Source organism: Quercus suber, unplaced genomic scaffold (genome assembly GCF_002906115.3).
Source record: "Quercus suber isolate HL8 unplaced genomic scaffold, Cork oak 2.0 scaffold_262, whole genome shotgun sequence".
NCBI lineage: Eukaryota > Viridiplantae > Streptophyta > Magnoliopsida > Fagales > Fagaceae > Quercus > Quercus suber.
Window position 1 is genome coordinate 848,317 of NW_027069718.1, and position 25,951 is coordinate 874,267.

Sequence of the window (25,951 nt, forward strand, 5' to 3'; positions counted from 1 at the left end):
AAACCTTAGTTATATCTGGCCCCTCAGACCACATACCTTGGGTAAATTAACACTCTCTACTACATATATGAATATTAAACAAAGCCTTAGTTGTGTCTGGCCCTTCAAACCACATGCATTGGGTAAATTAACACTCTTTACTACATGTGTGAATATTAAACAGAGTCTTGAACGCCTGGCTCCTCAGACTACATACCTTGGATAAATTAATGTTCTTGGTTATTTGCTTAAGTGTTGAGCAAAACATGGGCTATGTCTGGTTCCTCGGATCACTCGCCTTGAATAAACTAACACTTGTTTATTCCTTTTTCTACTAGACATTTTGATTATCTATAAAGACCTAGGCCTCCATCTTGATTACACAGTTTTCAATACCAGCACATAGTCATCTTTTCTTAACGTTTATATGGGTTTAGTTTATTTAAGCTAACAACGTATCACTACTACTCACTTTTGTTGAAGTGTGGAAAAACAATAATTATAGCCAACCAAAGACAAACATTGTAGGAAAAACAAACGTCCATAAAGGCAAAAAGTAATATCTTTTCATTCAATGAAAGGGAAAGTACATCATGGACCGGGGCGAACTGCCCTAACAAAAAAAAATATACAAGGAAGGAAAGAAAGATCCTAAGCTGAAAATACAAGGAGAGAGAGAGAGAGAAAGAGAGAGAGAAAAACCCTAAGCTAAGCCTTCACCGAGGAAGGGTCTTCTTTGTTAACTGACGAAAGGACAGGAGGATCAGCGGCTTTCTTCTTTTGGGCCACGGCCAGGGGCTTAACTAGCTCAGACTCCTTCGCCTTGAGAGTGGCTTCCTTGCCTTTGCCTTTGTCCTTTGGCCGAGCCCTACTCTGGTTAGCCTCTTTACCTTTGGCCACCTCTGCCACCTTACCTTGGTCACTAGCCTTGCCAGGCTCTTTGGTGGCCTCGAGAAGGGGAGGAATAGCCTGGGAAGGAGGAGGCTGCTTAACCATAGTTGGAACAAGGGTGGCTTCCTCAGGGGCTGCTTGGGGACTTCTCGGAGGTTCTCGGGGTGGAAGACGTTCTCGACTTTCCTCCACTTTGAGTCCGTAGGAGCTCTAGCCACATTCAGGGCCTCAGTCCAAACCTCGAGGTAGTACTTCCTATAGACCCCAGCCAATTCTTCAGTTAGCCAGGCCTCGATTTCCTACACTCCAAGGTCATAAAACTTCTGCCTTGCAGTGTCAGCAGCTGCCTAGGCCACCTGGGCAACATCCTTGGCCTTGGACAGCTCCGTCTTTAACTCGAACACCTACTGCTTGGCTGTGGCCAACTCTATCTTAATGTAGTGAAGCCTTTGGCGCTACTCCTTTGCTTGTGCCTCAATGCTCCTAAAGCCATCCTCCGTGCTCATCCGGTCCCTATCCACCGTGGCTAGCTTCAAAGCTAGCTCCTTGTTCCTCCCCTTGGCGATGACGAGGGACTTAATGGCCTCTGTGCAAAGGTTATCCACGAGCCTCGCCTCGTTGCAGGTATCCTTCACCCACTCCTCGATAGCAAAAACCTCCTGGACAGCCTGCATAAAGGCAACGAAAACACTCCATGAGATAAGTAAACAAAAAGACTAGCGCAAGGTCAGGGACCAAGTTGAAAAACTCACTAAAGCTAAATCCCTCTTCAAGGACATAAAGAGATCCTGCTACCTTATGTTTTTTAGGGCGTCCATATCCTTAGGCAGCAGGAAAGGCTGCTTTAAAGCCTTGGCCACGTAAGTGGTGTGACTTTCTAATACTCTCTGATGGAGGAGCTCCAGGATACTACCATGCCATCCAACTCCAACCGGGGATTCCAGGCCAGATGGCGCATGTTGGCCGAATGCTCGACCTCCTTACTCTCTACTGAGGAGGCCTGCCTCCTATCTCTGGCCGTCCTCTACTACTTGGGCTTCTTTTGGGGGACCACATCCCCCTCCTCAGCTCCCTCCTTCTCCTTCCTCTTTTTCTTCAGGTTGGGCATGGGGAGTAGATTAAGTGCAGAAGAAGGGGGAGGGGGAAAAGCAAGAAGGGGCTAGGTCCTTGAGGTATCCTTAGATGACAACCCCTTATTCCAACCCACGAGGAGCTCATTCAGGCCTTTCCTCAGGTTCAAGGCCATCTCTTCTTCCTCCTTGGAACTGTTGTCCACTTAGGCAACTATAAGTCTGGGGGAACGAACGGTGGAGGACCTGTCAAGCTCACCCTCTAATTCTAAGATCTTCATAGGCTCACCTCGCGCCTCTCCTTCTTCCTCGAGGTGAAATTGCTTTATCTCAGTTTCTAGTGATAGGCGTGAGGAGGTTATTTCTTCCCTTGGAGCCGCTACCTTACGAGGGGATTGGTGAAGGGGTAGCTCAACTAGCGAGAGATCTTCTCGGGCTTGGAAACCGAGCACTGAGACATCAATCCGGGCTAGCTGAGGATTGCCTGCTTTTATCGCATGGCCCACGTCTTGAAAATTGTTCGACAAGGGCTCAAAGTCAAGGATGAAGTGGACAGCTTGCAGTTGCCTGTCTTCGCTCACAAACACTTCCAACCTCAGCACATTGTTAAGGCCTGCGACGTTGACAAGATTGAGTTTAGGAGCTACGTGTCTTTTATCTACAAAAACATCCGAGAAGCAAAATCACGGTTAGGATAACGAAGCTATGCATTAAAAGCAAACAAAATACTAAAAGAAAGAAGAAAGGGAGGACATCGCAAAGCTAATGCCCCTGTTAAATAATAATAATAATAATAATAAGGTGGTCCCCCAAAAGAAGCCCACTTGGCTCTCCATCCCGGACTCAACAGTGAAAATCATTGTGTCATTCCCCCGAGACTATCAAAAAGTCATCCTGCATGCTCTTGTTGGATTTAGGGAGGCAAGAGACAAGCCTGACGATAGAGGATCTAGACTTAAGGTAAAACCCTGAGTCTGTGAGATAGTGGCACTTGTACATCCAAACGACATCATGCCAGGTGAAGTTTAGCCCTATTTGCTCGTTGAGAGCATCTACACTACCCAGAATCCTAAAGAGTTTGGGTGCACACTAGTGGGGGCACAACCTCTAGGTGATTAGGTAATCTCTGATCACCCTACTCATAGGAAGTGTCATTCTCCCTTCTATGAAGGCGAACATGGGAGTGACAACCTTCCCTTTGTTTCTATGGGTAAGTAACTGGTCTGGGGCATAGTACCGCTGGGAAACTCCCTAGGGAATGTGACACTTAGCCCTAAATCCCTCCACACCAGTGGGGGAGTCTACGAGGTGAGTGAACCTACCCATTTAAGCAAACTAGGGTGAAGTGAAAGAAATTTTCAAAGAAAGAAAACAAAGAACAGAAGGGCAAGGAGATTGACCAAGGAGAAAAGAACCAAAAAGAGAAAAAAAAAAAAAAAAAAAAACTTACAAGAATGAACACGAGGGTTGCTTCCTGAACTTCTTAAAGGTTCAAAGGATTTTTTTTTTTTTTTGGGAAAAATCTAGAAGGCTCAAAAAATTAGAAAGTCTTGAACGTTTATGAGTTTGTAAGTTTGGAGAGCTTGGAGATTTGTAAAGTAGGGAAATGATTCCTCTAAACGCCTTATATAGGAGTCGAAATTGCTCTCACCCAAATTTTGAGGAGAGGTGCTAATCGTAGGATCCCCATCTCACCGTAGGATGTGGGGAACAAAGTGCCGCCTGGAGCATTTAATGGGACATTGCGGACTCTGAAGTGCCAGAATGGTTGTAGGACACCCGAAGTGACACTTTCACATGTGGAAATCAAAGAAACGTGTGGAGTTAATATTCCAAAGTCAAAACCCTATTTTTCTCCTAAAAAAAAAATCGGAGTTTTGAGAAGCTATTGTGGGGTAGAAGAATTTAAATAAGGCATCTGCGCCACGTGTCATATCCATGGCCGAGGAGTCTATTGCCAAGCCAAGGAGGCCACATGCTCGTACAGTAAGGCCACGTCAGTGGCACATTGCCAGAGGATGTCCTACTATTGAGAAAAAGCTTCGGAGAGGGGTTAGCCCTCACATGATTGAAGGAGTGGTGGCTGCCCCTACATTTAATGCATCCCACCAAACCTCCTAATTGCATTTATGTGGAGAAAACCTTGAATAGTGCTACCTTGGCCGCCGCAACTCATAAAAGGCTTGGGAAGGTGCCTAATGGGGCAAGTACTCAATTGGTGTACCAAACGATTAACAAATGGAAGGCTAGGATTGCCTGAAAGGAGCTATATAATGTGTGAGACCCTCTAAACGGCGAGGAGACACAAAATCTGTGGAGAAAAACACCATAGCAGTAAGAATAGCAACTTTAATCAAATCTAAGAGAGATATATTGGAGAACTACCTTCCTCGGACATTGCTCAGGAAGAATTTTTGTGCATCACATTTATCTAGTCATTGTTTTTCCTTGTTCTCGTATCCGCTTTAGCCCATTAGGGTCATTGTCATTTCGTTGAAGCCTAACTTTTTAGCCCACTCTTTACAAATTTATTATATTAGACTCTTTGGGCCTTAATCCATTCATCCTTTGGATAACAAGACCAAAGTCTGCCCCCTTACAAAACTATTTTACAAAAATTTTTACAAACTATTAATGTGGTGAATGATTATTAGTAAATGAAAGAAGTGATATTAATGGTGAGTCTAGATGAAAACCAATAAAAGGTTGGCCACATCAATATTTTGTCAAATAATTTGTGCTTGTAACATTACTCTTCATATTTTGGTTTTTTATTAAATTTTGTTTAAAATTTTTCCTTTTATTTTTAAACCTATAGGGATAAGAAAATGAGATTTTCGTTTGTAAAGGAGGAGAAAATGCATAAATACAAAACTTTTCTAAATTTGATTTAAAATTCCTTTAATTTATTTAACGGTTTTAAGTTGAAAGAAATGTGATTGTAGTTTACTTTTAAAAACAAAGGTCTTTTTACAATTAGAAATACATAGGAGGTCAAAGTAATTTTAGTAAACATCAATGTCAGACAGTATTATTATTATTATTATTATTATTATTATTATTATTATTATTATTATTATTATTTGATAATTCTGGAAGATCAGTGGATTGGAAATCTTCAGACTTCGTCAATTTTGAGAACTGGGTCCTGTAAAACCAAAACCAATCAGAGTGAAGACCGGTGGAGGCCGGCCTATAACCCTCCGATGATGAAGTTAGAAGGCTGGAATGGAGAGGAAAAATATCTAAGTGTTTTCTTCCTTCTATAGGTCCAAAGCAAAAAATGTCCGAATCCCCTTACCTTTACGCAGGATTACGTTTATATAGTGTGTGGAACGGTTATTGGCTTTGATAACCGTTCCTATTGTCAAGGAGTTCACCAAAATCGGAGGTAACTTCCATAACTTCCTTAGATGTCGTTTCATTTGAACCGATGCCCCTTTACGAGCAATGGAGGTTTCGATCCTTTTTGGTTAAGGATGCTTGGCTCGTCTATCCCTAATTAAGGGTGGACGAGCCATGGCATGGCCATGCTTTCCTCGTCCGTCCTTTGTGGCGGACGAGACCATCCTCGTCCGCCCCAAAGGAACTACGGACGAGATATTACTCGTCCGTTCCCAAAGAAGGGACAACACAACTTGGCTATGCTCATTTTTCTTATCTTTCTTCTTTCTGTAGACGAGCCATATGGACAATTTAAGGTGGTATAATTTTGTAGCATCATCATTATTATTATTAGCAAATGTACTTTGTAATTTTCGACGTTAAATACACTTACATATTAAATGTCTTAACACATTAAATGTATTTTTAAATTAAATTTTCAGTATTTATATACTAAATTTATTGCCATATATCAATTAAAAAAATGATTGCAATAAATACCCAATATTAAATATACTTGCTTATTAAATATCTTAACACATTAAATGTATTTCAAAAATAAAATTTCAATATTTATATACTATCCAGTAGTTGGATAAAATTTCCACCACTACTTCATGCCTAGTGATTTCATTAGTGCTCAAAGCAATGTCTTTTTCATTTCTATATTTTTAACTTTATTTTCATCTGAAGATCAACAATAAGTTACAACATCATGGGAAAGTCATCACTTTTTTTTTATTGATAATCATCAATGATGAAAGGTTATGGTTCATGCAATCTCCTCCAAACTACCTTCGGCCTCGGCCCATTATTAGCTTTTGTAAACATACTGTAGACACCTCAATTTATACCTGTTAATAACCTTTGGTCTTCGGCTCCAATGATGAGCTTGACATATGTCAACCAAGGGTAATAAAAGAGTTCACAATAGTTTGGAAGTAATTACAACTCAAAAGTGCTTAAATCACTTTCAAAACAATGCTAAAAAATGACATTTGCTCACTCTTTTGACCAATTTTTAATGAGGTTTTATTTCATTAAAAAATAGATATCTTAGGTTTCAATTTGAATATAAATATTTCCTAATTTGGATTTATATTGACTGATTTATGGCCGTTTGAAGTTGATCCAACTAGGTAGTTGAATTTAGGGTTTTTAGGAAGCATGCATACGCAGCCACATTCCCAGACCTTCAGAACATGATTTTTGAGCCCCCAAAACATCATTCTTTGATGGAGGCTAGACCCTAGACCCTTGGAAACGTTCAAAGGCCTCCAAAAAGTCCTAAAAACCTTAGTTTTAACTTATAAATACCCACCTTATGTCTTTAATCAAAACCCTAGCTGGAGAGAGTTTATTTTTTGCCTCCATCATCTCTAAAACCTTAAGGCCTTGTTTGGTTTGAAGGTCACTTATCACTTATCACCCATCACTCAAACTCCAAACTCAATTCTTATAACTCTAACTCAACTCTGCTTGGTGGGTTGTTTGGGTGGAATATCTCAATGGGTTTTTCAATTCAAACACTTATCTTTATGTCACTCACTAGGTCCCACAAAAATCAATTGTAGAGTAGGTGTACAGAATGGTCACCAAAGCCTACCTGCGTTGTCTCTCTCTCTCCTCTTCACGTTCTTTCCACAACTTCAACACTCTGTCCACAACTTCAACACTCTCTGACCTCAGCAGCGTCTCCACTCTCTCACCACCAATCTTCAGCTCTTTAAACCCTCACTTTGCCTCTCATTTTCTGCCCCTCACTTCTCCACCTCCCCATCGCCTCTTTTTCTCCATAGGAACCGACTGCGTTAAATCCCTCCATTACCAAGAGGGCTGAAGGTGCTTTTAGAGGTTCCCCTTTTCTCCCTCATCTTGAATTCCAAAAACCCACACGAAGGAATCCTAGTCTCCCAACTCTGAACACAACCCAGGTATCCCACGTTGCTCATCTTTCTCACCTTCAACTTGTAAACCCATTGCGACACTATAGGTCTGCTAAAGAGAAATTTGTGAGACCTTTGTTGGTACGATCTTATTTCTTACTGTTTTCATGATTTTGTCTATATATTTCAGAAATTTTTTACTTCAGATCTCGTAAATCTATCTTAAACAATCAAATGCTGTGAATATGAGGTTGGATTTGAAATTTGTTATGTTAGGTTTTTTTAATATGAAGACTGTAAGGTGTTGTTCAATTGACTCAATCACGGTGATGAGAATTGAAGGGGAAAGAGGGGGTTTCAATTTATGCATCTTGTTTATGAAGTGTCAATGGACATCCTTTTTGTTCGGCTTTCAATTCTATGGGTCTGCTGAGGTCATAAAGTTGTGAGACCTCTGTCTTTTGCTTATTACTTAATGTTTTCATGATGTTGGGTCTATATTTTATAATTTTGTTATTTCGGATATCGTACATCTATCTTGAACAGTCAAATGGTGTGAATATGTGGTTGGATTTGAATTTTGCTTATGTTAGGTGATGAGAATTGAAGGGGAAAAAGGAGGGGGGGGGGGTTGTTCAATTGGCTTCTAGAACTCACTGCTTAATTAAAAACACACATAGCACTTGCACACAAAGACATAAACACAACGCATCCACACTTAAAACAATCAATAAAAATATTGGATAAGCTTTTGCCCTATTTGGTGCTCATTTGCACCTGCAAAAGCATCCATACTTAGCACACATCTTTTATGGAATTTTAGTAAATCACTTTTCCTCACCTCATTTTCTCTCGCTCTCCCTCTCCCTCTCACTCTCTCTATATAGGTAGACAAAGGCAGAAAGAGCTATTGAAGGAGAAAAGAAGTAGCAGTAGATCTCGTACTGCTTCTCTTCTCCTTTAATAGCTCTCTTTACATCATTTTAGAAAACAGAACCGCCGAAGATGCTTATAGAATCAAGCAAGTAAAGCCCAATGCTCTACCAATTGAGCTATACACCCAAAAAAAGATATAGTAGTAAATAAGGATTGATGTGGAAAAGAAAAAGAGGGCGGCCCCTCAAATCTCCCGTTGTTCCTTAGTAGCTCAGTGGTAGAGTGGTCGGCTGTTAACTGACTGGTCATAGGTTCAAATTCTACTTGGGGAGATTTGATTCATTCTGAATTCTTTAATTCGGAATGAAAAGGTTTGCTTTGACCGTTAAAAGTAGGTAACCCGTTCCCTGTGTCTTTGTTTCTATTGCATTCTATCTCATCGTAGCACATTCTGTTTTGCGATATTGGGGAATCACTGTCAATACCTCGGTGTAGGTCTGGGATAATCCTTTGTTCCGCAGTCTGGGGCTATTTACAACTAGCCAATTAAGAATTTTTTTTGACAAAAAACGGAGGTTTGACTCCGGTAACTAGTAATTAATTACTATTTTTTTCTTTTTATTTTGGGATGGGCAAGAGGGAAAGAAGGGAATAGTATAGAGGATAGAACCACTCTTCTTAAGCTTATTTTCTAGTTTTTCCACGGTTTTTTATGGAAATGTTCTTTTTTTTTTTTTTCCTCAAAATGATTGATAACGCCTAAAAATGTGTACTTGTTATATATTTATGTGGGCGTTATTTTCTTATTGCTATGCTTAATTTATATAATTAAGTCATGATTTGCATTAGTCCCTATTATTTATCTTTACATAATTTCTTGAATAAGATGCTATTCATTGTGTGAAATTTTCTACTTTCAGGAAATCATGTAAGAAAGATGAGTTTACAGGAATTTGTGAGAGAATGGAGGCCAAACTAGAATTAAAGTGGAGCTAAAGGACCATGCCTAAATGTCTAAGTAGGTGCAGATGGAGTGCTTAGATCGTCTACCATAATTGGAAGCTTCAAAAAAGGAAAGAAATCAAAGAGGCAAAATCTGAAAAGGAAAAATCTGATTTGAGTACTGATCAGTATTTTGGACGTATCTCTCTCCTCAAAAATCCAATTAACACAAGGCTAGATAGGTTGAAACCATGACTTAAATATCTACAACTTTTCAGTTTTGAGTTTTTTGAAATTCTCAATTTTTGATGGCCGAAATTAACTCACAAATTATTGCTGTAAACTTGGACGGAAATTTAAATAGTGAAAAGTTTTATTTTCTTTGGACACTGAGACATTAAGGTTTGGAAGGGAGGCTGTGAGAACGAATTTTAGGCAGAGAAAACTTGTATTTTCCTTTCTCTAATGGTAGCCTAAACTCTTTGCTAGGGCTAGGGGTTATGTTTCTTCTATACGGAATGAATATTCAATGTGATTCTTTCTAGAATTTTATCCATGACATATTTGATTGTTCAATTAGATTTCTTTTGATGTATTAGTTTTTCCATACTTTTCAATAAGTTCAATCATGTTTTTCTTATTGTTTAGATGAATTTCTAATAGTTTCAAATAGAAATCAAGTTTTAAAGTGAATGGGTTTTTCTGAAAACTTTTCTAACCGCATTATTAATCGAAGTTATCATGCGTTCTTGAATTGTCTCAGTTCAACCGAATCATAAGTTTTTAATTGTATAAGAACAATCAATTATGAAATATATAATTTCTTAGATCATAAAGAATTTCATATCGATATAGGGAAACACCCCAATGCCTTAGTATTTACATTATGTGAGAGACCGCGCCCCCGGCCCGTTTTAATGAATGTTGGGCCACTACTCACGTGAATGGGTGGAGTCGTGTTATTGCCCCTCAAAATGGAGGTTCGACTAGTTATATTTTCCCCTTTAGATTAAGGGTTTTACAATGGAGTCGCCACTTATTTAATTTTTGGAATAAATAAGAAAACCATAATTGAAAAATTCGTCATTTTATTAATTTGAAATTGAATTTACATTGAACATAGGAAATTACACGGCTTTGGTCCTAGATACAATCTAAGATAAAGTACATGGCTTTGTTTCCTAGTTACAATCTAGAAATTGAAAATTACAAAGATAAGCACTTGATCTACTAACCCTTGATCTAAGTTCGGAGGCTATGTTACAAGGTGGGAAGGTGTTAGGCACCCACCTTGCCCGGTGAAACCGGTCTTCTAGACTATAGTGGCCAACATTCATATCACATCATCCAATATGTTATCAATCGATTTGCATGTTGAATTTAATGTGTGTGCATGTGATAAACCCTAATTCAATTTATTAAGCACTTCATTTGGATTGACAAATAAATTCTAGTGAATGTGTGTGTATGGTGATATCCTAGATTCAAAGACTTGAAAGAATTATGAAAGAAACATGTTTTTCATATTTTTGATGTAGATTTAAGATTAAAACTAGTGTTTATGCATGAACATGTGATGAACAACCAAGAACATGTGAAGAACATATTAGAACAACTAAGAACATTCAAACATATTCAAAGGAATCTAAATGATCATTATCATGCTTTAATCTTAAATTCTCATCATAGCAACACAAGAAACAATTAGGGAAATAGATTATACCTTCATGCAAGATCCATATGATGGAAGAGGAGACTCTTGAGGGAGGTCCTAGGGTGGAGGAAAAGAAGAGTTAGGAGAGGAAGAGTGAGTCTCACTCAATACCTTGAGTCTCAGGAAGACCAAGATATGACAAGACTACTCAACTTCGCTAGAATTCAAGAGAGGAGAAGAGAGGAGATTTTTTTGGTGGTCTATAATGAAGGAGTGGGAGGGTTTATATAGTAGTAGTGGAGGGAATATGAATGGAAGGCCATTTAATGAAGGTTGACAAGGATTATGAACCTAGACCTCATTTTAGCCTTGGGAAAAATCTGGTGCATTAAATGGAGAGATTGGTGGGAGTGGGGAGCAAGCCAAAATTCGGTTTTCCCGTAGCTGCTGTAACAGCTTGTAGAGCCAACTTCGAAAAATCATATCTGACCCAATTCTGATCGAAATTGTCTTGTTCTTGTGCTCAAATTGAAGCCCCAGATGTCTAGTTTCTGGAAAAATTAATCTCATTCACAGATTCAAAATATTCTGAGAGATATTAATGAAATAGTGAGCAGAGGTCATTTATTAGAAAATGGTTTCAGCACAATTAACATTAATAGGTCCCAAATTAGCTCCCAATTAACATTAAATGGCTCCAATCACTCCCATTTCAGAATTAATTTGTTCCCAATTTACTCTAATTAAAAGATAATTACACAAATTACTCATTGAATAATTAATGTTTAACTATCTAATTAATTAGGTGTATGCAACCTCACCATAAAATGTAGTTCTAACCAATTAAATTATGACACATCATTAATCTCCAATTGATTACACCTATAACCAATTGAAATCAATTGTTCATAATCACATATAGTCGGACTCAATTTGTGATAGTGCATCTCAGCCATTAAAACTTGATTTGATGATAACTTTTAATCTGGTGGTCCGATTAGGGCTTATGACCAGTTGATTTAATCGTTACAACATCAAGATCATTTTGATGAAATGAGATTAAGGATCTAATGACTAGAATCAAGATGCATATTCCCAAGGCGAAATTACCCATTTACCCTCCAAATGAGGTTAAATGCGGGTTGCAAAATGGGGTGTCAACACATTATTGATTTAATCAGTTTTTATTATTATTCTTGTTAACAATCATCAAGCAAAAGTACTTTTCTTCTTCATCCAAATTGTTATTTAATTATATTGTCTTTGAATTTACCTTGCTCCTTGTGGTTTAACCTCGGTACTCCGAGAATTATATTGCTACGATCTCCTGCACTTAGGAGTGAGCAAGCAATGATTAATGAAAAATTTGCTTGATGTTACCAATTTTGTTCTTTTAAAAAAAAAAATTGTTGGCTTCTATAACCCACGGTTTTATTTAATAAGTTCACGATGGTGCTTTATATTTCAGTGCTGTTGCTTAAACTTATTTTCTAGCATTTCCTTAGCTTTGTTTGGATATGTGTTTGAGACCATTGGTTCAAGTTTCATGCCAAGTTTGAGTCCTAATATATATTTTTATGATTTTTACAACAAAAAATCCTCAATTTTTTTTTTTGTATTTGTGTGCAAGTGTTGTGTGTGGAGGTAGTTCTATTTGGTTGCTCAGTTATTAGGCTCTCATACGTTTATTTTATTCAAGAGCAATCCATTCTTTTTGCCTTTTGAATTGGGTTTTCTATACATGTAGGGGAGGAGGTTTCAAACAATGTCAGAGGCAAGTAATTATAACACCAATTCTAGTTGGCATTCATGTGACATGGACCAGTGCATGGTGCGAACATCCTTAAAACTCCATAATTTTGGTAGGAGGTTCTATGGTTGTAGACATTGGAAGCTTGTGAGTATCAAATGCGCTTACTATTGTTTTCCCTTCATGGTTAAAAACATCACGCTCCTCAATTCATGTACTTACCAGTTTTGTTAAATTTGCAGGATAGTGACCAACATTGTAAGTCCTTTAAGTGGTTGGATGGCAACAAATGTAGGCGTGGTGTTGAAACAGTACCAATTGTAATAGCTAAATTTACTAAGCTAGAGGTTGAGGCAGATATAGCAAAAAACAATGAGACCGAAGCCCGTGCAATATTAACAGAAGCACTTTAGAGGGAAAGAGAAGTAAAATGTATTGTTGAAAAAGTAAGGGTTGCACAGTGTATGGCCAATGACCAGGCACATAAGTACAAGAATGCTTTGGTTATCTCATGGCTGACATTTGCTATATTGTTTTTATTTTTACGTATGTCTAGTGAGTTTGGATTATGACAAATGTGTCTATCATAAATCTGAATGTGTGCGTGGGCTGCATAATGTAATATTATTAATGTTTTAGACATCAAAATGTATTGCACGTGTTGGACCAAAAATTGTAGAGTAGATGTTGGTCCTAGCAATGTATTGTAGGTACTTTCATTTTAACGAAACTATTGTATGTGTTGAACTCTCAGTGGGAATGTTTTGTCAATAACTTATATATACTATTACTGTTTTGTAAAATATCATATTATTTGTCCATTTGGTATGACAGTTTAAAATATATTGTATTCGTTAATGCTATATACGCACTCCAAAGAATATTCACAAGAATTGTTAATGCATCTTAACATTGTCAGCAACGGTTACATATCCATGCATGATTTTTATAATATATATAATAGTCATCACCAAGGTAAAAGCAAGTCTGAATGGAAATTTGCAATCAAGAATATATAAGTTAATACATTAGTCTAAATAGTAAGGGACATGGCCCTACATAAGATAATACAAATGTTTCAAGTGATAATACATAAAGCAATGCATAAGATAATACATTCTAGTGTACACAAAGATGGTTTATACCACCAACTTCAAAACAACACATTCTTGTGTACACAAAATTAGTTTATACCACAAACTTCAACGCCCACGAGCCACATAATCATCCCACATAGCATCAGTCACTTCGTCCCTAAATTGGCTTATTGCTCTTTTCGATTTGTCAGACATTTCAACTAAATGCCTTTTTGTGGTACTACTCCCAGGTGCAAGCATGATTGAAGTAGGCATGATTGAAGTCAAACAGTAAGAATGCCTACCAGTCATTGTCATCAGACATAGTAACTGATAGTCTGCAATACCACATTTATAGTTACGCTAATGAAATTTATGTAAATAATAGTTACAGCTAATCAAAGTTATGTAAATAATAGTTAAGCTCATCAACAAAGACTGTAAAAAATAGTTAAGCTCATTAAAGACACAATATGTAAATAATACTTAAGCTCATCAAAGACACAATATGTAAATAATAGTTAAGCTCATCATCGTTAACAATAAACCTAATTGCAGAATTGTTAAACGTCGTATGAAAATATAAAAAATCACAACAATCCAAGTTTTCCAAATGAACCACACAAACTAGCCTTAAGGGTGTCTTAAAGATTACAAATAAACACATATTAAATTAACAAACAACACAAAGTTTTCAGTCTTGTGATGGGTTCACAATTTCCTCCACCCATATCTTCCTCCTATGCTTTGGCATGCCCATGAACACCGCCCGATGCTCCTTTTGTTGATGGGCCAAGGAGATCTTAACATATGACTTATTGTCCAAGTCTTCATACTGATTCTGAACCTAAATGGCATTGCCAAGTGAGCAAGGATCACATCTAGCAGCGGATTCAGCAAACTGGTTAAAGCTACCGCTAGCCTTTCCCCATTTACCACTAAACCTTTCCTTCGTCATTGCGGTGTACTCTTTTAGAGAAATAGTCATGTCACTTACCCTATCCCCTTTCTTGGAAACCTTGCATGGGGCGTTTATCAGCATGTTGGGTTTGATTGTCAACGGTTGTGTCATCTTCCCTACAAGGTATACTATCCTGGTTTGGGGTGTAGCTATCATCATCCTCCAAGTTGGTAGGATTTGCCTCATTGGCCATTTCTTCCTCTATGGCACACTCTTCATCATTGTCTAGGGTTGGTGTGTTTGAAGATATTTGAAGGGCACTAGTTGCTATACTAGGGGCAAACAGTTTCTTCAATTTGTCATAATTTGGACATCCCTTTTTTCTTAAATTTCCTGCCTTAGGATTGCCCTACAATGACAAAATTGCAGCAAGGATCAATTAGCATAAACTAAGTTCAAAATTGAATGCAATAAAACATGTTAATATATGTATGACTAACAAACATACTGAAACCACATTTGCCCAAACCTTTTCAACACAGGTAATAGTTTGTGTTATCTCATCCCAACCCAAGCCTGTGTGTTTTTGCAGTTGAGTCCACTTGCACTGTTTTTGTTGAAGCCTATTATGTTTTTGAATGACTTGCTTCGTGAGGAAATTCTTCCCTGTTCGTGCATTAAGATTGTTTGTTATTGCCAACCACAAAAGGCCCTTTAACACTCCATTTTCCATTAAAATGCTCTATCATAATGTCAATAAAAATTTGTTCTACATGTGGAGGACACATCTTATCATCCATTTCCTGTGGTTCATTTGCCATCTAATACAAATATCTCACATTGTTAGCAGTGTTATGCAACAAACACAACATTCATGATGCAACTATTAGAAAACATTCATATACCTTGCGAATTTGGAAAAGTGTCCATGGTGAACATCAAATGCATATAAAAACATAACAAAATCACAATGGTATTACATACTCCACTGTGAATGGGTAATACATAGCCATTGTGAGTGGATTACATAGCCACTATCAACCCCTAACTGCGTAAATAAATGAGACAACACCATAGTAATACATACTTTGTTCTCCATAATAGTTTCAAAATTACAAATATCATACCATATCTGATATATTGTCCAAAAGCTGGCATACTAGAACTTGTACATTATGCCTAAAACATTATTAGTGATTAATAACATGTTCAACTAAATACTTAATAATAACCTGTTTTAAGTTACCAAGAATATAACAAAATATTTCAGTTAGTACTCAATTCAACATAAGCTACAATATATGTTAGTCACAAAAAAACCAGTTCCAATACAAACATGGATCGCCCCTAGCGGGACGCCTCCAACTCGAAACAAATCCATGCCACTGCATACACGTGAGTAGCCTGCGCACGATATTTCAAAACCTTCTAATGACAGTGGGAATGACAAAATCCAGCCCCGTTTGTTCATTCAAAGTTTGCGTGATTAATTCCCACAAAGGTTCACCGAATACACCATGTATCCAAGTGTCACCAGGATCCAGTTCCACAACAATGTCAATTAATAATTCTTCTATCTCAGGTGACCACAAAAACATCTAATACAAACAGCTGACGTTGTAAGCATATATTCACAACTACAATATTACTAGACATGTAATGAAATCTGTCTTTAGAATGAAAATGGAAGATATATTTAAAATGCTGTTAAATACAACCTCATTGTAAAGAGTGCAGAAATTAAAATAAATCATGTTCAAACATCGTTCTCAAACACAATAGAAAGAGTAAAAATTATAAGCAAAATAGTTGAGTACATAAATTAAAAAAACCTACACACACTGAGGCAAATAAAGATAGTGTACAACCACTAACAATGGTCTCCAACAATACAAACATTAAAATCTATAGCCAAAATGTTTTACACTTCAAAAATTAATGAACTACGTAAAAACATAAATCAGTGAATGTATATTTGGTGTTAGAAATTACACTTCATAAATTCAACTTCATATATATTTGTTAGAAAAATAAGCCTATAAAAGAGCCATTGTTGTACCTTGCAAGGGAGAGAAGCTAAAGGAATGTAGAAGATCGATGAATAGGAAGCAGATCTGAAAAATAAACTAACAACAAAGGTTAAAAAATATTTGTTAGCAATTTCCTTATGTGAAGTAGTAAAGAGAGATATGAGCAAACTTATAAAATGAGAACCAGCTTTGGCAAAAAATAAAAATAAAAAATAAAAACCAGACCCAAATGCGTGAAGAACAGAGCTATATGAGCAAACTTAATGAGAACCGGCTTTGACAAAGAAAAAAAAAATTAAAATTGGACCCAGATGCATGAAGAACATAGCAATATGAGCAAACTTATAAAATGAGAACCAATTTTGACAAAGAAAAAAAAATTAAAACTAGTCCCAGATGCATGAAGAATAGAGCAAAATGAGCAAACTTATAAAATGAGAACCAGCTTTGGCAAAGAAAAAAAATTTAAAACTAGACCCAGATGCGTGAAGAACAGAGCAATATGAGCAAACTTTTCTCAGCTTTTGGAAGTTGAACATAGCAATATGTGAAAGTTGAAGAGAGGAAATGAGAGCGAATCAGGTGAATCAATTAAAGCTGAAATTGGAATAGTGCATGTGACCGTTGGCTCCATAAGTTCTCTGCACTTACTTTGCATGAGATGGGACTTGACCTTCGGTTGGGACCCACTTGGCTTTAGTTAATTACAAGCTTGCCACCATCACCCATATCTCATGATCTGGAAACAACGAAATTGTGTTTCCATTTTCCATCACTCTCACTCACTTTTTTGAGTTATGAGTGATGGAAAGTGAGAAACCAAAACAAAGCCAAACAATTACAAATGGAGTGCGTTCCACTAAAAGTGAGTGATGGGTGATGAGAATTGGGCAAACCAAACATGAGCTAATTCTCTTTTTTAAAACTCACACACAACACTTAAGAGTTAAGCACGTTTTTAAGAGATTGTAATTACGTATAGTCAGGACCTAATTCATGCAAGTATACTTTATCGTTAAAACATATATTTTTTTATATCTTTTAATTCAATGGTCCAACTAATGCTCATGAACTCTCATTTTGATTGTTATGGTCTCAAGATTCATTTCATGAAATGTATTTGGAGATCAAATTGCCAAAATTCAATGTTTTCTTGGTGACATGATATGATGATAACATGTAATGGAATGCAAGTGAGGTTAAATAAGAATTGCAAAATAAAGTGTCTACAGAACTCGACCATGCTTTAATAGAAGGGGTCCTTAGTTTGCTAATCTCATCCTTAAGGGAACTCTTGGGCCATGGACCATCCATGTCGTAAAAAGTTTCTCTAATGAAGGTAGTGTTGGATCTTGGGAAGACCATGTCTGGATTGACGATGAAAATGAAGATGATGAACATAGAGACCTGGCTGAAGCCATTCAAATATGGACTTTAATAGAAGATAAATATTGGTCTACAAAGTTGAAGACCTTTTCAATGATGGACTACATGGATCCGAAGGCGGTGACAATGTTGCTAACACCTAAGTGGGAGAGGAATGTGCTGACCATCATTTGCGAAGAGCCAAAAGATCCTTCTACATTCATCATGCGACACTCTAGCATATAGGCTTGGGTCAGTTTTTCTAAAGTCATAGAAAAAATGTCCTTTAACACAAGTTTTAATGTACTTTCCAATCTTTTCAATAAAAATGATGAATTTTGATTTGACTTATTTTAATGTGTCACATAATTTTGAAATTTTGCGCTTAAATGATTTAATGAATTTGAAATTGAAATTAATAAAAAATTGTAAATGAAAATTGAACCCATGAAACTAATAATTGTAACTATTAATTTGGACAATGATGAGAAATCGTACATAATTCAAATTGGTTCTACTTTAACCTTGAAAGAAAAGAAAAATTATGGAAAGCATTTTGAGAGAATTTTAGAAAGTCTTTGTTTGGTCCTACACAAACATGCCTAACATAGATCCTGATATTGCATAACATCATATATACACTCATCCCTACATAGTGCTAGTAAAGCAAAAGTTAAGGTGCATGAAAAGTTAATGGCTCTTTAAGATTAAGGAAGAAGTAACCAAGCAATTGATAGTTGGGTTCATCAAACTTGTGCATCAAGCTAACTGGATAGCCAATGTCGTTTCAACTCCTAAGAAAGATAGGTGAGTAAGAATGTTTATGAACTTTTGAGATCTCAATAAAGCTTTTCAAAGAATGACTTCCCTTTTCTCCATATATATGTTCTTGTGGATAACACTATCGGTAGTGCATTGATGTCTTTCATGGATGGATATATGGTTTCTTTGTATATAAGATTTAGATGACACCCAAGAATTGGCTAAGACCACTTTTACCACTGAATGAGGGATTTACTATTACACGGTTTTGCCGTTTGGGCTGGAGAAAGCAGTTACTACCTACTAAAGGATGACCACAAACTTGTTACTTAATATAATGCACAATGAGGTCAAAGTGTACGTGGACAACATGATAGTAAAGTCGAAGGATCGAGAAATACAAACTTAGATTGAACCCCCAAAAGTGTACATTTGAAGTGACTGTTGTAAAGTTGTCGAGATTCTTGGTAAGAGACGAGGGATAAAAATGGACACATTTAAGATTAAAGCCATTTTGAACATGCCTCCACTCACAAATGAAAAAGAGATATGAGAATTCTTGGGGGGATTGCAATAAATTAGTAGGTTCATTACCAAACTCACCTCTACCTGTGGATCCATCTTTAAATAGTTAAGAAAGAATAAACCTCAAACATGAAACAAGGAATGTCAGAAAGAATTTGACACGATCAAAGAATATCTACTTTACCCACCTATTCCAGTGCTTCTAGAACTTGGGAAATCCCTACTCCTTTACCTCTCTGTTTTCAAGGATGCTGTGGGAAGTATGTTGGCTTAAGAGGATGATGGATGGAATGAAAGAGTTGTTCACTACTTGAGCAAGAGATTGCATGATTATGAGACTTGATACACTTCTATAGAGAAGTCTTGTTTCACCCTTATGTGGGCTGTCTAGAAGTTAAGGGATATCCTCCTACTCTTTTAGGTATAAATTATTGCTAGAATGGATCCATTAAAGCATCTGTTTGAAAAAGCTTGCTTTGAGTGGAAGATTGTTAAGGTGGTTGATCTTTGAACATGCCTCGTTCAACAGACTAGTAATTTAGTTAGGGGCATACATATTTAATGATGAAAATACATTATTTTCACCTTTTCTTTATTATTATTTATAATTTGATATATACAATGTGGGTAGGGGATTTGAATTCAAATTGTTTTTTTTTTTTTTATAAGATAGAAATTATACTCTAACCTAATTTAAGTGTATATGTGTGTGAAACTCTTTCTTTGAGACTTGAATCCCAATCCTTATCCTCATATGCCACATCTTACAAGTACTTATAGAGTAACTATCGTACCAAGAGTGTGAGACGATAATTCAAATTGTTTATGTTGAAAACACTTAATGGTGTTAGTTAATATACATAACTCTTGGCAACATTTTCAAAGTTTTATATGGACTAAATTGTAAAAATTTAATACTAGTACTCATATTGGAAAAAAAAAAAAAAAATTGACCCAAAATTAAAAGTTGGTCGGTCTAAAACTAAAAGGGTTGATATATAAAGGACTTTCCCTTTGCCTTCAGTTTGAAGAACGCGAGCCTTGTGCACTTGCTAGTACACACGCGCCTCTTTCAAAGTACCCTACGAACAAGAACTGGTACAAACTCTTTCTCTTCCCTTATTTAATTCAAATATTTCTCAAAGAGTTTCGCTTTCCACTCTTCTTCAAGAACAATTTCTACTCTCACTGATGGATTTATTTTATATTTATATTTTTAAATTTTCTTTAAGGGTGTAATTGGGATTGGTTCTTGTTTTCTTGGGTTGGCAAATTTTTTGTCTTTTGATTGAGTTTTTTTTTTCAAGAATGTGAATGATATTCGAATCTTTAGTTATAAAGTTATGACCTTTCATAGAAAATTACAACTAGGCTAGGTTTTTGTTCATTTGGAATTCTGGGAATTAGGGTATTTGGTTGTTTTTGAGGCAAAGTGAGTTTAATTTGTGTGATATCACAAATTATCACATTATTGTTTCTGGTACTTGTAGAGTCTTTTAAGAAAATTTGAGGGATACCCATTTGAAAATTCAATGTTTATGTGACAGTAGTGGTTCAAATCTTCCATCATGTACTAAAGCTTTGTTAATTTAAGCCCAATTCTTTTTATTTTATCTTTTTTGAAATGGGTTGGCATAATTGATATTGTTTGTAGTTCAGTTCATATATTAATGCTTTGTTAGGTTGATGCGAAAATTTGAAATAAAAGAAGTAATATATTGATGCTCTGTTAGATTAACGAGAAATTTTAAAAAGTTTAGCTATTAAAATCTGAGGCTATGTCAAACCGAATGCACTGTAGGAAATTAAGATGAATTTCAAATTGGTGGTGGACCATAGCTTGGCTGTTGATATGATAGGGTAAATTTTTTTGATTGGTTGCTGAGAAATTAAGATGAATAGTAGGAGAAGAAATATTTTGAAGATTAAAACAAATAGTACACATTTGTTTTCTTTAATCAATTTTTTTTTTATCAAGAAATCAAGATTTAATTGTTGTAGGATTCATTTTTTTCCCTCTTTTATTTGAGTCTTTTGTGGTTTGAGTCTTGATAGTGTTCCTGAGTAGTTGTGGAAACATGGAAGGGGTTATCATGTGGGTTTTGCTGCACCTTTGTTCCAACTAAAGTGGTCTACTTTTGCTTATTTGTTTACTTATGACGAAATTTAAATGGTTAATCAACTGGTGAGTAGAGGAAAGATGTTATTTAAATGGTTAATCAATTGTAACAAGTGACAACAAATTTGGTGATGTCTTCCTCTATGAATATTTTTAAAAGTGGCAATTCTCAGAAAATGGTAAATGTTTATAGAGAAGTGAGTGCTTGAAGTTAGGGTCAATACAAAATACATCTTAAGTATGTGTTAAACAATCTAGTCCACTCCAAACTATGCTAGGCCACAAATGAAATACATACAGTTGAGATGCATGCCATCATAAAACCTTGAAGCCTGCAAATTGAGGACCTTGGCATTAAAGTTTTAAGCTTTAGTAATGGAAAATTCAAATCCTCAAAATTTCTCTCCAATCCCCTTCTTGATGCCACAGAATACCAAGAGTTGCAGCTTTGTTACAAGTCACAAGCTTTATCATCAACAGACGTGCTTTTCAACTTTTGTTTTTTCTTGTTTAATGAGTTTTTTTTTTTTGGTCAACCGTGTTAAGTTGATGAGAATTTTTTTTCCTGTCCACATTTCATTTTGATTTGAGGAAACTATTTGGAACTTTCTTGTAATAAAGGCTGAACATGATGAATATACATCCACACTCTTTTTAATCTGTTTAAGAATTGTTATTTGTGAATGAGAAAATATGAATTAGGTAAACAATTATGGGTTTTAGTGAGGTGAAAGATGCTTGGAGAGATGATACCTCAACTTCCAATGGACTGAGAGTCTTGAGACTCTGTTCAACTGAACCATATTCTCTCTGTGCCCATGTACTCTAAAGATTAGGACTCATACTTAAGATTTGTCTGAATTCCACCACTATCACCTGGGAAATTAATTGTGTCTAAGAATTGGCAGGATTATGTCCATACTTTATATAAGGGCAGCTCTTTTCTTTTTTGATAAGTAAGGGCAACTCTTTTCTTTTTAATAATTTTTGTTAGTTGTTTGGAAATCTCATGAGTGCAAGATTGACTTTTGCTCTCTTCCTCCTTTTGTTAAAGGCTTTTTGGTAGCAGGATTTATAGCAATTTTTTTAATTTTAGGTAATCTCATTGAGAAAAGCGCAAAAGGGGCGCGACCCTTGTACACAGCTTGTATACAAGAGAAACACCAAAAACTGATATATTTATTTTAATGTTTAATTATTATTATACTTAATAATAATAATTATGTAATTATTTTGCTTATTATCTTGGATCAACTTGCTTCTAATAGCTGAGGTCATCTACATTGACTCAGCCCTGCCTAAGCCATATCATCTGTTAAATATTTTATCATTATCTCCTTTGTCCCTATTGTCCTAGCTATTTTGGTCTATAATTTGTTTTTAGTCCTGTACATTAAGTCAAATCAGACTCTCACACTGGTAATGTTGGATGTGTTTATTACACATTGCCAAACCATTTGAGATGTCCTTTTGTCATCCTATCCTTGATTAATGCCACCTCCACCTTCCCATGCATGCCTTTGTTTCTCATTCCATGTTCCCTCATTGCTGCTCATTCTTCTTGACATTAATATGTTGACTGCCGTTCTCTTATGGGCCTATTGCCCAGCATTTTACATTATGAAGCAGTAAAACATAACTCCTCTTTATCAGTTTACTACATTAAGGCACATGTTATGTATGTTTGGCAAAATTTATATTTTTCCATTTTTGTGTTACACTACATGCTAATTTGAAACTTCAATCTTACCATGCTATATGTTGGACAATTCCAAGGTGTATGTGGTGATTGTTGGTTCTGCAGTTGTTTTTGCTTTCTAGAGGCTTGTGACTTTGCTGAATGGCCAATAATCCTCGATTTTCAGGTGTACAGGTAGTGTGCCCAGAGAACTGTTTCTTATAGTGTTTATATCTTATGAAACAGTTAGTTCTAGAGGGGATTTTCTTTTATTTCAATATAAAGCATTTATACCTTAGAGTAACTTAGACTCTGAAGGAAACATCAACTGGGCTTCCCTTTTAAATTTATGTTTCCAGGTTCATGCGTTTCAAAAGGTTGGTTTTCCAGGCTCATGAGCTTATATCCCTTGAAAGCCAATTTTTTTTTTTTTTTTTTTTTTCATATAAAAAAGTTTGGTTTCAAGGGATATAAGCTCATGCATGGAATCTTTTCTTAGTTAGGATCTGTTACCATAGTGACCAAAAGATGGGGTTTTTATTGATAAAATTGATCTATTGGTTTTTTCTTTCTTTTGCTAATTAATTTTTCTTTTTGTTGGCAAAGCCTCTTCAGCCTCCAATAATTGGTTCGATGGAACCTCCCCGAAGTTTTGTTCCACCCATGTCTTCTCAAGTAATGCATCCTTTCCAGCCGAGTTTGTATCACCTGTATATATTATTAACATGAATCAAAATAAAATCTTTTTAAATAAATTTTTTTTGTTGCAGTTCCGACAGGTGGTTCCAGCACAGCAACCCCAGCAGTTCAATCCTGTGCCTTCTCAACATTTTTATCCTGTTGGCAGAGGTGTTCCACTAATGAATGTTGGATTGCCTCCTCATCAAGCTTTGCAACCCCAATTCTCTCAGCCAATGTCACAGTTACCCCCAAGAGCTGGTCAGCCAGGTCATGCTACACTGCCATCACAGGCAATTCCATTGCCAGTTGCTCAGCCAAACATGCACATTGTGTCTGAAAAACCAATTCCTCAGCTTAATGCTCAAAATCCCAATAACTATTCACCTGGATTAGGTGGCCCAGAAAGACCTCTCACTCCGTCATATACAGTAAGATTTCAAAGTATTCTCATTTCTGAATTTCATAATTTATTCCAATTCTTTGGGCCTTGAATCTATATAATTACATTTATGCAGTTTGCACCGTCTTCTTATGGTCAACTACATATAAATTTTAATGCACCCGCCCAGTATCAGTCTACATCTCAAATGCATCCACCCAGTATTTCTTCTTCGAGACAACTTAGTTTATCATCTGAAAGCCAGAGCACTGCCCCTGTTACATCTCTGCAGCACAGTGTTGAACAACCTTCAGTTCCCACTTCTGTTGCATTGGTAAGGTGTCTTTCTTTTTCTCCTTTTAACACGGTTGCTGAGTTCTTCAGCATCATGGTCAAATTGTCTGAAATGCTATTTATCTGGATTCTTGACATGTACACACTTATCAAAATTTTCAGGCAACAAGTGTCCAGCCAGGCTCCACTAGAGAGGCCTCAACAGATTGGATAGAGCATACTTCTGCTGATGGAAGAAGGTATATGATTCTAATCAATTAATTACCAGTAGAGACAGCCAAATCCCACCACAAAAAGGGGGAAAAAAAAACTTTAACCTTAATGAATAAAGTCAATAAACATCTAAAAAATCATTGCCAAGAGCCTTGTGGTTCAATTGGTTGGCACCTCTGGTGTTTCCGAAGGAGACATCCAGGTTCAAATTCCCCTCCCCAAACTATTGAATTATAAAAAAAAAAAAAAAAAAAATCTTTGCATTGAAACACCTTGTACTCCTTGTGTACTTGAGTTGTGCCCCTTCTTTTTAATTATAAAAAAAAAAAAAAAAGGCTCACCATAGGTTGAGGAAGTTTTTGGATGTTTGTGGAGTGAAGTTTTTAAGATGTTTGTGGCTTAGTAGGTGATGCTGTAGACAGTAATTGACATATTATTTGGATGGAGGAATTGGTTTGGGAAACACTATTTGAATGTTTGAAATCTTACTCGGTTATGTTTGAAGTGGATAGGAAGGGAATAGCCGTACGTTCAAGGACATTGAGAGAACTCTAGATCAATTGAAATCCTTGTTGATTTGTACCTTGTTTGATTGGTCTCATGCTTGTGTTTTACACATTGTAATTCAGTTTTTTAGACCAAAACTCTTTTTGCTTTTTTGTAATATTAAGATGCTTTGTGTTCATCATTGTGAATATGAAGGAAGATACTTTTTGTATTTTTCAAAAGGGGGAAGGTTGATGCTATTGAAGAGCACACTTTCGAGCTTGCCTAGATATTATTCATCTTTATTCACCATTCCCACTAGTGTAGCAAATAGAATAGAGAGGTTATAGAGGAATTTTCTGTGGGGTGGTTTAGGAGAGTTCAAACATCATTTGGTTGGATGGGATAAGATGTGTACTCCCTTGGCTAGCGGAGGGTTGGGGATTTGGAAACTTACTACTTTCAATCAATCTTTGTTGGGTAATTGGTTATGGCGGTTTGGGTTGGAGGAAAATTGACTGTGGAGGTTGGTAGTTACTGTGAAGTACGGGGAGGAGTGGGGTGGGTGGTATTCAAAACCTGTTCGAGATGCCCATGGTTGTGGGTTGTGGAAGAGTGTTAGAATGAGGGGAGTTCCTTTTTTTTACAGTGCATTTGGTTTGATCCTCAATAGTCAAATTTGATTCTGGCATGATTGTGTAGGGATTAGCCTTTGAAGATGTTTCTTGTCCTGTTTGAAACTTCTGTGGATAAGGATGCTTTTGTGGAATTGTTGTTGGAGAGACAGGAGGAGGGGGAAAGGAGGAGTTGGGGTCTGGGCTTCATGAGAAGTTTTAATGATTAGGAGCTTGATGGGGTGGCTTCATTCCTCCATTTGTTAGATTCTCATGTTCCCCATTAGGGAGGGAGAAGATCGGATGAGATGGAAGCTAAAGCATAGTGCGGTTCACTGTGTGATCTTTTTATGAGACCTTGCCATACCCTATGCCTTTCCCTTGGAAAGCCACATG

General features: G+C 36.6%; 1 protein-coding gene and 1 non-coding gene across 2 annotated transcripts; both read left to right on the forward strand.

The window, feature by feature from the left end:
* The first annotated feature begins 8,346 nt into the window (after positions 1–8,346).
* TRNAN-GUU (transfer RNA asparagine (anticodon GUU)) lies at positions 8,347–8,418 on the forward strand. Its single transcript has one exon. It is a non-coding gene; the product is annotated as a tRNA-Asn (tRNA).
* Positions 8,419–20,087: 11,669 nt separating this feature from the next.
* On the forward strand, positions 20,088–24,665 carry LOC136061568 (pre-mRNA-processing protein 40B-like). The gene is made up of 6 exons (XM_065781296.1): positions 20,088–20,189; positions 22,987–23,083; positions 23,495–23,563; positions 23,659–23,997; positions 24,085–24,282; positions 24,405–24,665. Exons 2-6 carry the CDS (start codon positions 23,051–23,053, stop codon positions 24,501–24,503), a joined length of 738 nt encoding a protein of 245 aa, XP_065637368.1. The 5' UTR covers positions 20,088–20,189; positions 22,987–23,050; the 3' UTR covers positions 24,504–24,665.
* The last annotated feature ends 1,286 nt before the right edge of the window (positions 24,666–25,951 follow it).

Bases quoted from the DNA above. Each gene is read 5' to 3' on its own strand.
- LOC136061568 (XM_065781296.1), top strand. From the start codon at position 23,051: ATGGCCAATAATCCTCGATTTTCAGGTGTACAG. The intron at 23,084-23,494 runs GTAGTGTGCCCA...TTGTTGGCAAAG, and splicing joins CTCGATTTTCAGGTGTACAG to CCTCTTCAGCCTCCAATAAT. The intron at 24,283-24,404 runs GTAAGGTGTCTT...CAAAATTTTCAG, and splicing joins TTCCCACTTCTGTTGCATTG to GCAACAAGTGTCCAGCCAGG.